Source organism: Haliotis rubra, unplaced genomic scaffold (genome assembly GCF_003918875.1).
Source record: "Haliotis rubra isolate DU_JTF1 unplaced genomic scaffold, ASM391887v1 Scf1061, whole genome shotgun sequence".
Taxonomy (NCBI): Eukaryota; Metazoa; Mollusca; class Gastropoda; order Lepetellida; family Haliotidae; genus Haliotis; species Haliotis rubra.
Window position 1 is genome coordinate 157,809 of NW_025764961.1, and position 13,261 is coordinate 171,069.

Below are 13,261 nucleotides of genomic sequence, written 5' to 3' on the forward strand. Positions count from 1 at the left end.
TGAAGATGGGGATCTTCAGGGCCGATTTGGACCAAGAAATACATCTTTGATCTGACAAGTATTCAGCCACATATCCTACTGAGATAGAGGCGTATGGTCAGTGACATCATTCTGTGGTGTCCGGTGAATTTCAAAATATAAACCTTACTGTTGCAAGCAAAACATTAATGATGCTGATACTCCAAATTAAGTACAATGCTAATGATTGATTGATTAATTAATTGAATGAATGATTGGTTGATTGATTGACTGATTGTTTTACGCCGCACTGAGCAATATTCCAGCTATATGGCGGTCTGTAAATAATCGAGTCTAGACCAGACAATCCAATGGTCAACAGCATGAGCATCGATCTACGCAATTGGGATACGATGACATGTGTCAACCAAGTCAGGGAGCCTGACCACCCGATCCTGTTTGTGGCCTTTTAGGACAATGCTAACGAGCAGATCCCTAACGTCAGTGACAATAAATAACTCAAAACAATTTCTAACTATATATATATTTGCACATAATTGATGGCATAAAAAATGACACAAACCATGAGATTAAATATTGTAAATGTACAAGATACTGTTTTTACAGGGTATATGATGAACACAGATTGAATTTGTGTTATGTTGTTTCAGCATTATGGCAGTCACTGGACACCAGCGAACATCAAGAATCCATGAACAATCAAACACAGGTCTTCAGGGTCACAAGTCTGTGGTCTAATCTCCAAAAGTTTGCCTGTTTCTTCGTTGCTTAACACTTTACACAGCGATATTCCCGCAATATGGCAGCAGTCTGTAATAATCAAGTTTGGACCAGATAATCCAGTGATCGACATCATGAGCATTGATCTGTGCAGTTGGGAAGCAATGACATGCACGAACCATGTCAGCGATCCTAGTCACCTGATTATGTTAGTTGCATCTTACGACAAGCATGGGTTGCTGAAGATCAGTTCTAACCCGGATCTTCATGGATATGATCAGCTACTATAGTTCCTTGAGGATACTTTAACATGTTTTTCTGCTATTCCTGAAAAGGTTATTGGTCCTTAAAGAATGTGTGAACTGAAAAATCTGAAAGTTGAACATTATGAGAAAGACTCAGAAGTTTGTAGTGAATGTTTATCGTTGGAAACTTGGAAAATACATGTATGTACATTATTCATTGTGAGAAAAACTGCGTAGTGTCCAGCAGAACAAGTTGATGGGGGAAAGAAGCAGAAGCATAATGATGATGTTAGCCAGAGGTTATTCCTTCTAGCCTTGGGTTTGAGGGCAGGTGTTAATTTCTATTTCTTCCTTACGGACTTTGATGAGCTAGGTCTGCAGCAACCTCTGCTTGTCAGAAGAGGTAATGGATCGGGCAGTCTGTCGGTGACTTTGTTGACTGCATGTTGTAAAGAAATAACTTGCGTCAAACTCTAGAAGGAAAACCGGATCCTTATTCCGAGGCCCACCTCGTACATTAAACAGTTGATCCTATGAGACTAGTAAATCTCTGTTACAAACTGATCCTTCCACCCAAATTCCTTGGTAGAAGGTTCTCATATGACTGATGGAGAATGTGTCTTGGACTGAGTTCACATAACACAATGTTCCCCGTCTATATGGATGCTGACAATGTTGTGTCTCATGACTGATGGAGAATATGTGTATTGGACTGAGTTCACATAACGCAATGTTCCCCGTCTATGTGAATGCTGACAATGTGGTTTCCCCTTTAACTGATGGAGAATATGTGTATTGGACTGAGTTCACATAACACAATGTTCCTCGTCAATATGGATGCTGACAATATTGTGTCTCCTATGACTGATGGAGTATGTATATTCGACTGAGTTCACATAACACAATGTTCCTCGTCAATATGGATGCTGACAATGTGGTGTCCTGGCACCATTGCTAATCCCAGAATCCTTGGCTCCTCTCGGCTGTCATCATCATCTGAAATGATGATGGAAAATTAATTGAACTGTTTTCCTGAGTACATGATTTGTTACAATGTTGACAGTTGGTATATAATTCATTTTAACCTAAAATACCAGTTTCACCGTGCATATAAGATGTTTTCTAAAAGGACATTTATGAACAATATATGATAGTCATATTACCATTCTTACAGTCCCACCCCATAACACATGACATGTCCCTACAATTAGACATTAACACATATCAACAGTTCCCTTTTTTCATAACTTCCAACCCTTTTCGTCAGACTTGTGAACATCCGGGTTAGACTTGATCTGAAGTAACCAGAGCTACAGATAACTTTTTGGTCCACTGAGTTCTGTACTCGCTTGTATTCATCTTAATTGGGTATCCTAATCTCCATTTGAGTAACCAAATGAATTGTACTCACCGCACTCAAACTCAATTGGGTACTTTGCCATTTTCCATTAATTTTGAAACTATATTAAAGTTTAAATGTTAGTGTTTGTCATTTCTATTAATGTGTAATATGAGAAATGATAAGAAAGACTGCATATTTGCAAAGTACCTGAAATAGAACCATTTATGGAGTATTTACAAAAATTCAAGCGTACTTGTACGCAAACGACTTAATAAGAATTGAGTTTTCACATAAATATTTGCGTAATTTACGCAAATACGCAGGTTATGTGTACCTCTGTCAGTAACCCATCTTACATGTCATCGTATCTAAATTGCATAGATCGATGTTCATGCTGTCACTAGCTTGTCTCGATTATTTACAGACTGCCGCCATATAGCTGGAATATTGCCGAGTGCAGCATAAAACTAAACTCCCTCACTCACTCTCATCAGTCTGTTTTGGTATTCTGTTACCATCATTACCTGGGGAACGAAGATACTCTTCACATGATCCAAGGATGACATTTCTGTCACGATCAGTGCATAGAAACACACCTGAAAAAATAAAATATAATACAATACATAGACTGGTATGTCTATAAGAAATGAATGAATTGGGTTTGAGGTCTGCGTAGAGCTTTTCCAAACAGTAGAATGTCAGCTAATTCAGGGGGGACAACTCGCAGTATCATATGTAAACAGTTCAAGGACTTTGACAAGGATGTGAACTTATACCTTTGTTCACCTGTGTTCATTGTAATGAGTGAGTGAGTGAGTTTGGTTTTACGCCGCTTTTAGCAATATTCCAGCAATATCACGGCGGGGGACACCAGAAATGGGCTTAACACATTGTACCCATGTGGGGTATCGAACCCGGGTCTTCGGCGTGACGAGCGAACGCCTTAACCACTAGGCTACCCCACCGCCCCTTCATTGTAATGACAGCACAGAAGATGAATTACATATCTTGTATCACTGCATATGATGTCTGGGAAACTCTTGTCAATGATTGTATTGCCTACATATTATGTATGAATCTGGTACTGACAGACTCTGCATTATGTTACTGTTGACAGTGCATGTATAATAGGCAGGGGTGGAAATAACTTTAAAATTGCTAGTGTACTCCGGTACAGTGGCACATGTAAAATCACTTGCCCTGATAATTTTTCCACTATACCGGCCATTTTCTTGTTGATTTTTAAAATAAACAACATAATTAACATTGGAATATCAACTGTACAACGGTACAGTGTGATATACAAATTTGCTTGCCCGACAGAAAAAAACACTGGACTTGGGCGTCGGGCAATGGGTTATTTCCACCCCCTGATAGGGCTGCAATGAATCCACTTGGAGGCAAAAACATCACCAGGTAATTTTCTATTTAATATATTCAGTCAAATCATAACAAAATATACTATTTGACACATTTTGAGTATATTGACAAGATTAATCTGTCTTGATAATGATAAGTGACCACCTTACTATCAAATCATAGCAGTCCATTGCCAAAGCCTCTTTTGAAATGTTTGGCTTTGATAATTTGTCCAATATCCTATATCTGACTACAAATAAAACTTGTAAACATACATTTGGGATTTCCATATCACAGATATGTACCATGTGTATTGCTCCTTGCATCTTGACCATTGAATAGGAGTCTGTTTTTCCGCCTGAATTGTTCATTGTATTATGACAGAGGATGACACTTAACCCTACCGGGGGCGGGTGGGGTAGCCAAGTGGGCAAAGCGTTGGCTCGTCACGCCGAAGACGAGGGTTCGATTCCCCACATGGGCACAATGTGTGAAGCCCATTTCTGGTGTCCCCTGCCGTGATGTTGATGGAATATTGCTAAAAGCGTCGTAAAACCAAACTCGCTCACTTAACCCTACCTATTAGTGTTCTTCCATCTGTCATCTTAATTTTCATGCTTTTATTCAACCATCGCTCAAGTTTCTGCCGACCTTCTGTCTTTGTCACAGACACGACGCTCTGAAAGCAAAAGCAATATAACCAACAAAGATGATAGAGAAATTTACCACTATACAATCTGTGTTACATACTTTCAGGTCAACAGACCTGATCTGGAGCATATTTACAGTTAACATACGGGTCATCATGATTTTATCATGCTACCAATACTTTTCTTATTACCCATAATTTCTAAATCTTTATTAAAGCGTTATATCATTTTATTTAAGCAATGTCACAGCCAAGGAAATATGGCGAGACAAAAAAATAATCATACGACTATGTTCAGGGCACAAATGAATAGAACATACAGAAAGAAGACATGGTGAATCCTGAGTGGTACATAAAATATTCATTGCAAAGAAATTCATGACAAGAAACTTAAGGTTTCTGTAAATAAAGTTTTGAAATTCCACGGTTAACTACATGACACCATTCCAATACATCATTAGGCCCTCATATTTATTCACCTTCAAAATAGTAACAGGGGTTTTGTAGGTCAAGGTAAGACCCAGAGTCTCCTCGACATTGCTCCCATGAACAGGGTTTTGGGTAAGTTAAGTGTTATGTCAGGGCAGGGTACAAGATGGTGGTGATGATGATGATGATACCGACTGTCTAACACACTTAATGCCATACTTTCAAATGTTTGCTGAACCAGGATGTAAATTACTCCATTTACAAAATGTATTTTCAGTCAATAGGAGATTCAGTTATAATATTTTGTGAATATTCTTCAAGGTTCAGGATACTGTGAAGGGCAACAACACTAATTGTAATAATATGAGCACTGTCTAGTAAATTACAATTTGCTTTGCCGGATACACAAAGGTAAACAGTCTCAAAACAAAAAAACATTTGTTGGAAAAGTATAATCTGAGTATCTTAGTTATTTGGCAGAACATAAGAAAATGAAAGTTATGTCACATTCTACTGCTGTTTAATAGAGCTATTATAATACAATTCCGCATTAAAGTTAAACTAGACTCTACACTGTGTTTTGCCAAAGTCAGTGAAGCCTTCCACATAACAGGTATAAGGTAGCTGTACATTCAACCATATGGGCGATCAACCATTTCCTCTGGTATTTAACCCATAGGGGGATCCTGTGATTCCACAAAAAAAAAAGTGAATTCTACAATGTATGGTAAGTTCATTCAAACATTGATTTAGGTTTTGAATTTTTCATTTCCGGACACACTTACACAGTAGCCTTCGGCAGGATCCAACCTGTCAATAATCAGATTGATTTAAGTTTGTGTTCTGTTAACAGATGCTGTGTGTAACATGCCTTCATATTGATTTAACGCCATGCTGTGGTGTACAGTAAACATGTCAATTAAAGCATACATATGATAACAAGATATTTGCTTATACCAGAATCTATACATATTCTCACAGACAAAGAAACAACTACTTGAATTTCAGGGGTGTGTGGATTTTCAAAAGAAATAATCAAAGTCCTTTGCTACTGAAAGAAAATTACATGGTCGATTCCAACGAAAAGTGTACACAGCTGGGTATAAGGTATCCAAAATAGAATTGCTTGCGCCATGTAATTCTTTTTACCAATGTAAAGTCAACATATTTGCCTCTTATGAAAATCAGTTGCCATCACTAATCTCTAAAAGTGACAAGTTGGTGGATCAGTGAAGTTGAAGGCTCATTTTCTAAATTGCCTACAAATACCAACATCATACCTTGTATATCCTGTGATTAGATGGATTGTATGTTGCCTAACATCTATATTCACTGTTGTTCTGCATGCACAATATGTTAATGACTATAGAAACTCTGAAGCCATATCATGGTTTCTTTCATGTTTTATAACCTCAAGCTTTACGAAAATAGAACCATTTTGGTACCATTGTTTGATGTAAGTGACATAGCACCACTTAGTGTTCTTTTCACAAGCAAATCATCTTTACATATCTATCTTATTCATCTGAGAGACAATGGGTGGAACTTTCGGTAAGTACAACAAATTTGAAAATGCACCAATAACTAAATTTTGGATGGATGATAAAAAATATGTAGGTAAAAAATATCACATAATTCCTTGCATTTCATAAATGTTTATATATGTCAAACTAAATCGAAGCTGGTTTATTAAAACATCGAACAGTTTGGAAATTGTTTTCTAAATGCATAGGACATGTGAATGAAGATTGTTTACAATCAGTTTAAGGCTTTCTCTTTGTTTTGTCTCAGTGTTTGTCGGAAAATAGCAATGTCATTTTAACTGATGGAAATTTACTTCTTATCAAAAGTTTAGACTCACTAGAAACACTCACTATATGATATGTATGTGTGTATATTAGTGTTGGGAATTGGTTAAAATCTCATAATTGATGATTGGTCTATTCAACCGATCAATCATCGAGAATAATTGGTTAGCGACATTTATCAAATGTTCTTGTTATCTTTGTTAATGCACAAAAAACTAAAAAAAAATATGTAGTTCTTTGAAGTTGTTTTTTCAAATTGCACAAAATGCATTTGCAAATGTCACATCTATAAAGGAGGACTGGTATGTTAGGAACTTAATTTTCCTGAAGTCTTTTAGATAAATTCAATCATGACTTGGAACGAACTGTAGAGCTTATGAAATGTAAATTTAGTGACACAGACAAAACCAACCTTTGGGAACATGTTCGATTGCTTGGTCGTTTTGGTCACTGCGACCAATCTTCGATTATTTCAATTAATCGGACCACCACTATCTCCAATAACTTGGGGGAACCAACTGCAAACCTTATGCAAATGACGAGGAACATGCATCAAATTGAATGTGCAAATATCGTACATGTGAACAGCTGCATTTTGGTGTAAAGTTTTGTTCAGAATTTGCCAATTTTCACTGATTTTTATCATTTATTGAACTCATGACAATAATCTTTTCAACGTTACGAATTTGTTTTACAATACATCAGTTCATGTGTAAACAGTTCACAGTATGGAATATTTTGCAAAATTTAGTTTAAAACAATCGCCTGAAGTAAGTGGTTATATTTACACTAGTGAGTCTAAACTGTTGATGAGAAGTATAGAAATTGAACTAAAATCATTACATCTGTAATTTTATTTACCAAATGTTTCAACTAACATTTGTATTCAAAGAAAGCACATCACAAATGTTCAAACCGCTTGAACTATTACCATATACCATATAAAATTATGTACAGATAAACATGTCACTAAAACAATCAATACATTATACGTCTTACTGAACTATAACTCAGCTTTAATTACCAATATTTTGCTATGACAATTGCTATTAGATAGACATATACAGAAAGTTTTAACTACAAAAACGAGTTACCTACGAATAAGACATACCTTTGACATATCTAATTACTAAACCCATGCAACTAACTTCTACTACAGTCTCAATTCTCCTATGGTCGCAAGTGCATCGGTGACAGCCCTGAACAAGACATACCTTTGACATATCTAATTACTAAACCCATGCAACTAACTTCTACTACAGTCTCAATTCTCCTATGGTCGCAAGTGCATCAGTGACAGCCCTGAACATGACATACAACTTCAAACACACTGACCATGCTGACTGTATTACCTACAAATTCGGAATGTTACCAACGAATACACATGTTACCTATGAATCTACCGTTTATCCCGTGATATCATGCAAACTTTTACTTTTATCACAAAGATCAACTTGTTTTCTGACATTTCATTATATATCACTATAATAAAGTCTAAACCACTAAACTGCAGTGCATCCCTGAATAGAACATTTTTATTGAACGCTCAGTTATGTAGCCATTTGGAATTCCGAGGAACCATTTCAATCTATTAATACCTGCATACCTAATCGGTTTTTATGATCTGCAATAATTGTCTTCAGTATAAATTATGTTACAGCAGCATTCTCTATTTCATTTTGTTAACAACAAATACATGTTACCTACAAATGCTGTGAGCCACAACCGGTGAAATCCCAGCTGGACACCATGTCTTACCAATTTGATCCCCCATGTCCATTTCACTTGCTGTCTGAGGCCTCTTTTACAGTAGTAAGACTTAAAACCTCACTAAAATTAAAGTTGGTTAGTTGTAACAGGTGTCATATGCATCCTATGTATATTGTGGCATGGGTTTATTTATATAACATTCTTGCAGAAAATGTGAAATACACTTACTAATCACTAATATGTTGTCTGGTCTCATCTATGATGACTTCCAAATGGAACACGTCACGTGTTGTCATTCCACCAATCTATTTGAATGTGATCAGTTTTTGGTACTTGTAGGTAAGATTTGGGAGTTAAAATTTACTTACGAATACAGGTTATTTTGTGTGATATCTTCGTAAAAACAGCACAGAAAATGTTCAAATGTAGCACTCGTATATATTGTAGCCCTTTGAACTTAGGATATCATTCACTAATGTGTTCATTTGTGGAAACAGCAACATATTTAATGGTATTTGTAGGTAACGTGATTTTTTTTACCAAATCAGACTTTGATTTTCTAACATATTTTAGATTATTACCTGCAAGAAATATTATGTAACGCCATTGCATTTGAGTACTTTACATATTAATGCTGTAAAAAGTAATACAAAACATAACCTTCTGTTGCATTTACATAAATTGACAAAGTCATTGAAAACTGTATTCGTAGGTAACGCCAAAAAATACCTCTTGAAAACAAATTACCAAAATTACACAGTAAGCCCTAGACAAAATCATTTCAGGGGATTTATTCATGAAATATTTGGCAATCAGATTAATAAACTTCTGTTCATCCCGTTTGACTAGTATTTAACAGACAACATGTTTTCAACAAAACAGTTGTAAAATAAACGTCAAAATGAATAAAAATGACCTGTTTTTGTCTCCCGTAAGCCTAATTTTTAATTAAAAATAGTCATGTTATATATGGCCCGAATTGTCTCACTTGTGCCGATGTGATGGGCACCCTGAAATAAATGAAGGTAGTAATGCTAAAATGTTATGGGCCCAAACATGCTGTGTACACTTTTCGTTGGAATCAACCACATATGCCATGCATTTTTTAGAGAAAAAAAAAATAAAGTCCCCCTTTATTGCAAACTTTATTGAAGTGTCTGAGCAGTACTGTCTAAGTTAAAAAACGTTTAGTGTCTGTTGTGAAAGCCATGTGACCAGGACATAAGACAGCTTGTGTACAATGAGACTTCCATTACAGATATGAAGTACTCTTCCATTACAGATATGAAGTACTGAAGAGTACTTCACTGTAAATTAAATAATTGCATCAAGCATATACATTGTATAATATATATGGTATTCGCAATATTTAGTGTACTGCTCCTACAGGTGCTCCCTGACCTTCTCTAGACCAATCTGTCAGTTGTTTGTTGGTTGTTGTTGTTTAATGCTGCATTCAGCCATATTCCAGCTACATGGCAGCAGTCTGTACATAATCGAATATGGACCATTACATTCACATGAAAATACATATTTTCTTGTGTATCTAATAAACTAATTCTTTTACACAAACAACAAAAGATGGCATATGTAGCATGCATTTGCTTAATAACCATGGTAACACTCCTCGAAAATGTTAAATGTTAAAACATCTTTGAGAGTGCTTTCCTTTATTATGCCCAGCCTTCATTATGTGTAGAATTCAGCACCAAACGAATTACAACTGGACATAATTATTGCAAACTGTACTAGCAAAACAATCACTTGTGACGTCATCATAGCAGCAAGGCTTACTGAATGAATGAATGAATGAATGATAACTGATTTGTATAGCACCTGGTTTCCAGATTGGACATGACTGCTCAACGGCGCGCTTGTTGAAGTGAGTGGAAAAAAAATATGTCTTCAGATGAGTTAGAAAAGAGTCTGATTTCCAGTGGTAGAACATTCCACAGTTTTGGAGCTGCAAAGCATAGACCCACTTCGCCCATCTTTGTTTTAGTTTTAGGAACATGCAGTAGTTTATCATCAGCTGATCTTAAGCTCTTGTGGGTTGGTAGTGATGTAACATGTCCTTAATATAAGTTGGGGAGTTTTCATCATTTAGTGCTAAATATGTGATAGAAAAAGTCTTGAAAGTGATGCGGTGCCCTATGGGTAGCCAGTGGAGTGATTTCAGGACAGGGGTGATATGGTCAGTTCTGTTGGTACCAGTCAGCATCCTCGCAGCACTGTTCTGCACTTGTTGCAGTAGTTTGACGTTAGCGGTAGTAGTCCCATTGAGGAGGGCATTTCCATTGTCTAGACGTAATGTGACACAGGCTTGGATAACTGCCCTCAGACTGTCATTGTCAAGGTATTTCTTGATCTTGCTGATCTTAAATAGCTGGAAGAAGGAAGATCTGCATGTTGACTTGACATGGTTTCATCGTCATGTTTCTGTCAAACTTGACCCCCAGATTTCGCACGTCATTGCTTGGCTTGATATGACTGCCACTAATCTCAACAGTTACATCTGGGATTTTGGACTGTAATTTTCCAGAGCTAATAGTCATGAATTCTGTTTTGGAACTGTTGAATTTGAGTGCATTTGCTGTCATCCACTGTTGAATATCACTGATACAATGTTCAAGCTGTAAGTTGGAAGCAACTACTTGGGTAGGTTTTGTTCCTATATACAACTGGTTGTCGTCTGCGTATCTATGGAAGTTGACATTGTGTTGTTGGATGATATTTCCTATAGGCAGTATGTAAATGTTAAAAAGAGAAGACCAAGGACAAAGCCTTGTGGGACACCACAGCGCAGCTCACATTCTTGCGATCTGGATCCATCAAATTTGAACTTGAAGGTATCTGTCAGTGAGGTACGATCTGAACCACTGAAGTGCAGAGCCGCCAATACCAACTGTTTGTTCTAATCTCTGAAGCAATATGTCATGGTCCACAGTATCGAAAGCTGCAGAGAGGTGTAGCAGAACTAAGAGAACTGTTTCCTGATTGTCCAGTGAATGCATGATGTCATTTTGGACAGACAGTAGTGCAGATTCGGCACTGTGTTTCCTCTTATAGGCAGACTGGAAGTCTTCTCCAAGGCTGTTATGATTAAGATGCTCCCTGAGACGTATGGATACAATTCTTTCGAAGAAATGGGAGATTGGATACCAGGCGAAAATTGTTCAGCAGTGTTTCATCTAAAGTCACTTTGTTTAGGAGAGGAGTAACAAGGCATCGTTTGAAGGGTGAAGGAACGGTTCCTGAGTCGAGAGAACAGTTTACGATGTCGGCAATAGGACCAACCAAGGGATCCCTACAGTTCACTTCATAGGTCATCACATGTGTATGACCGCCTCCGTGGTGTAGTGGTTAGAGCGTCCGCCCGGAGAGCGGAAGGTCGCGGGTTCGATCCCCCGACCTCATCATACCAAAAGACATTAAAATATGGTACTTGTTGGTCCCTGCCTGGCGCTCGGCATAAATGGGTACAACAAGGACTGGTCGGCTCGGAGTCGGTATACTGTGTCTGAGTGGGGTATTCATGCTTCACTGCAGCATGGTATCTCAGTGAGCTAGCACTATAAAACCAGCTTAAGTCTGGGCTAGTACAAGCAGCAGCACATACACATACACACGCATGCATGTCGTCATATGAGCAAAATATTCTCAAGCACGACGTTAAACCCAATTTCACCTCACCTCACCTCAAATGTGTATGAGCTCCTATTAGTGATCCTGGTGATCTATTGCCTCAACAAACAATGTCATTGAACAGGCCCAGAGGTGTTCTGAGTTTTCAATATTAGTTTACAATATATAAAGAGCATTATAGAACATTAAAGCTAACACCAGTTGATGAATGCCTTTTATGTCAACATATTGCTTCGTTTTCAGTTTTAATTCAAACCATGTAGCTGGGTGGATTATTAAAGGGAATAAGATACATATTTTACTTAAAACTCCAACTGGAGTATTCTCTGCAATACCCACCCCTACTGAGTAGAGTAAAAGATTATAAGTAAACATGGTAAAATAGTTATAAGTAAATATGGTAAATAAGGTGGTGATAATATACTATGATCGCACCAGGGTTGCATTCTCGGTGATATGTTAGTTTTGTGATTACACTTTCTTAGTAAAGTACAGATTCTGGTACATTTGTTTGGTTGAGTCCCATCTGGGATTCGAACCGACACCCTCAGAGTCAGGCACCTAATCGCCAGCACACAGTACAGTACTGAACAGTAGACAACTCTCATTACTTGATTAACAGAGTGACCCCCGTTCACTGATCACTCTTGATTTCACGCCCCAATTACCTCATTAATTATGTTATCATGTCAGAAACAGAAGCTGTTATAACAATTGAGACATTTTACAACCCACTAGTAATATCTCATATTATATATTATATTACTAGTATATATCTTATTGTATTGTCACTTTTTTTCCTGTGAGTTTCTTTCCTACATTCGCAATCTCTAAACCAAATCACCCTTGATAGTATCTGCTAATCGATATAGAAATTCAACAGGTTCGTACCTGAGATACGCAGTTGTACACGGCTATAGGTTATGCTACATACACACCAAAAGTCATATGGTCCAAATATTTACGGCCCGAAATGTAGATTAATTTGGAAATATTGAGTTCATCCACGTGATCGAAATCTGGACAAATATCATCTCTATCAGCTAGATCATTTTGAATATTGAACAAGAACATTCTTTTTACACGAAATGGAACTGGAACTATAAGCTCGGTGTTGTAGCCTTTCGCGAAATGCTTACAGAAACTGTGTACACAACTTTATAACTAATAAATATATCGAAACAGCTCACCGTATCATCACCAGCCATTTTGCAAGTTCAACCTCGAACTTGTTACTGAAACGGAATATAAACTGAAATTGATGTTAATGTCTTGCTGTTTCATTTTGCACATGCTATATTATATAATAGAATACGTCAACGTCGTAGTGTATTATCATTTGTGATAAAGGTACTGCCACAGGAAATAAGACCAG

The 13,261-nt window shown here is 37.1% G+C and overlaps 1 protein-coding gene across 1 annotated transcript; it reads right to left on the minus strand.

Annotated features, from left to right (window-relative positions):
- Positions 1-486: 486 nt before the first annotated feature.
- LOC124278319 (N-alpha-acetyltransferase 38, NatC auxiliary subunit-like) lies at positions 487-13,161 on the minus strand. The gene is made up of 5 exons (XM_046714042.1): positions 13,077-13,161; positions 4,225-4,324; positions 2,811-2,882; positions 1,879-1,940; positions 487-1,792 (listed from the first exon to the last, which is right to left on the minus strand). Exons 1-5 carry the CDS (start codon positions 13,092-13,094, stop codon positions 1,751-1,753), a joined length of 294 nt encoding a protein of 97 aa, XP_046569998.1. The 5' UTR covers positions 13,095-13,161; the 3' UTR covers positions 487-1,750.
- Between the last annotated feature and the right edge of the window lie 100 nt (positions 13,162-13,261).

Bases quoted from the DNA above. Each gene is read 5' to 3' on its own strand.
- LOC124278319 (XM_046714042.1), bottom strand. The intron at 1,941-2,810 runs GTAATGATGGTA...TCATCATTTCAG, and splicing joins AGAGTATCTTCGTTCCCCAG to ATGATGATGACAGCCGAGAG. The intron at 1,793-1,878 runs ATTGTCAGCATC...AGGAGACACAAT, and splicing joins CAATGGTGCCAGGACACCAC to ATTGTCAGCATCCATATTGA.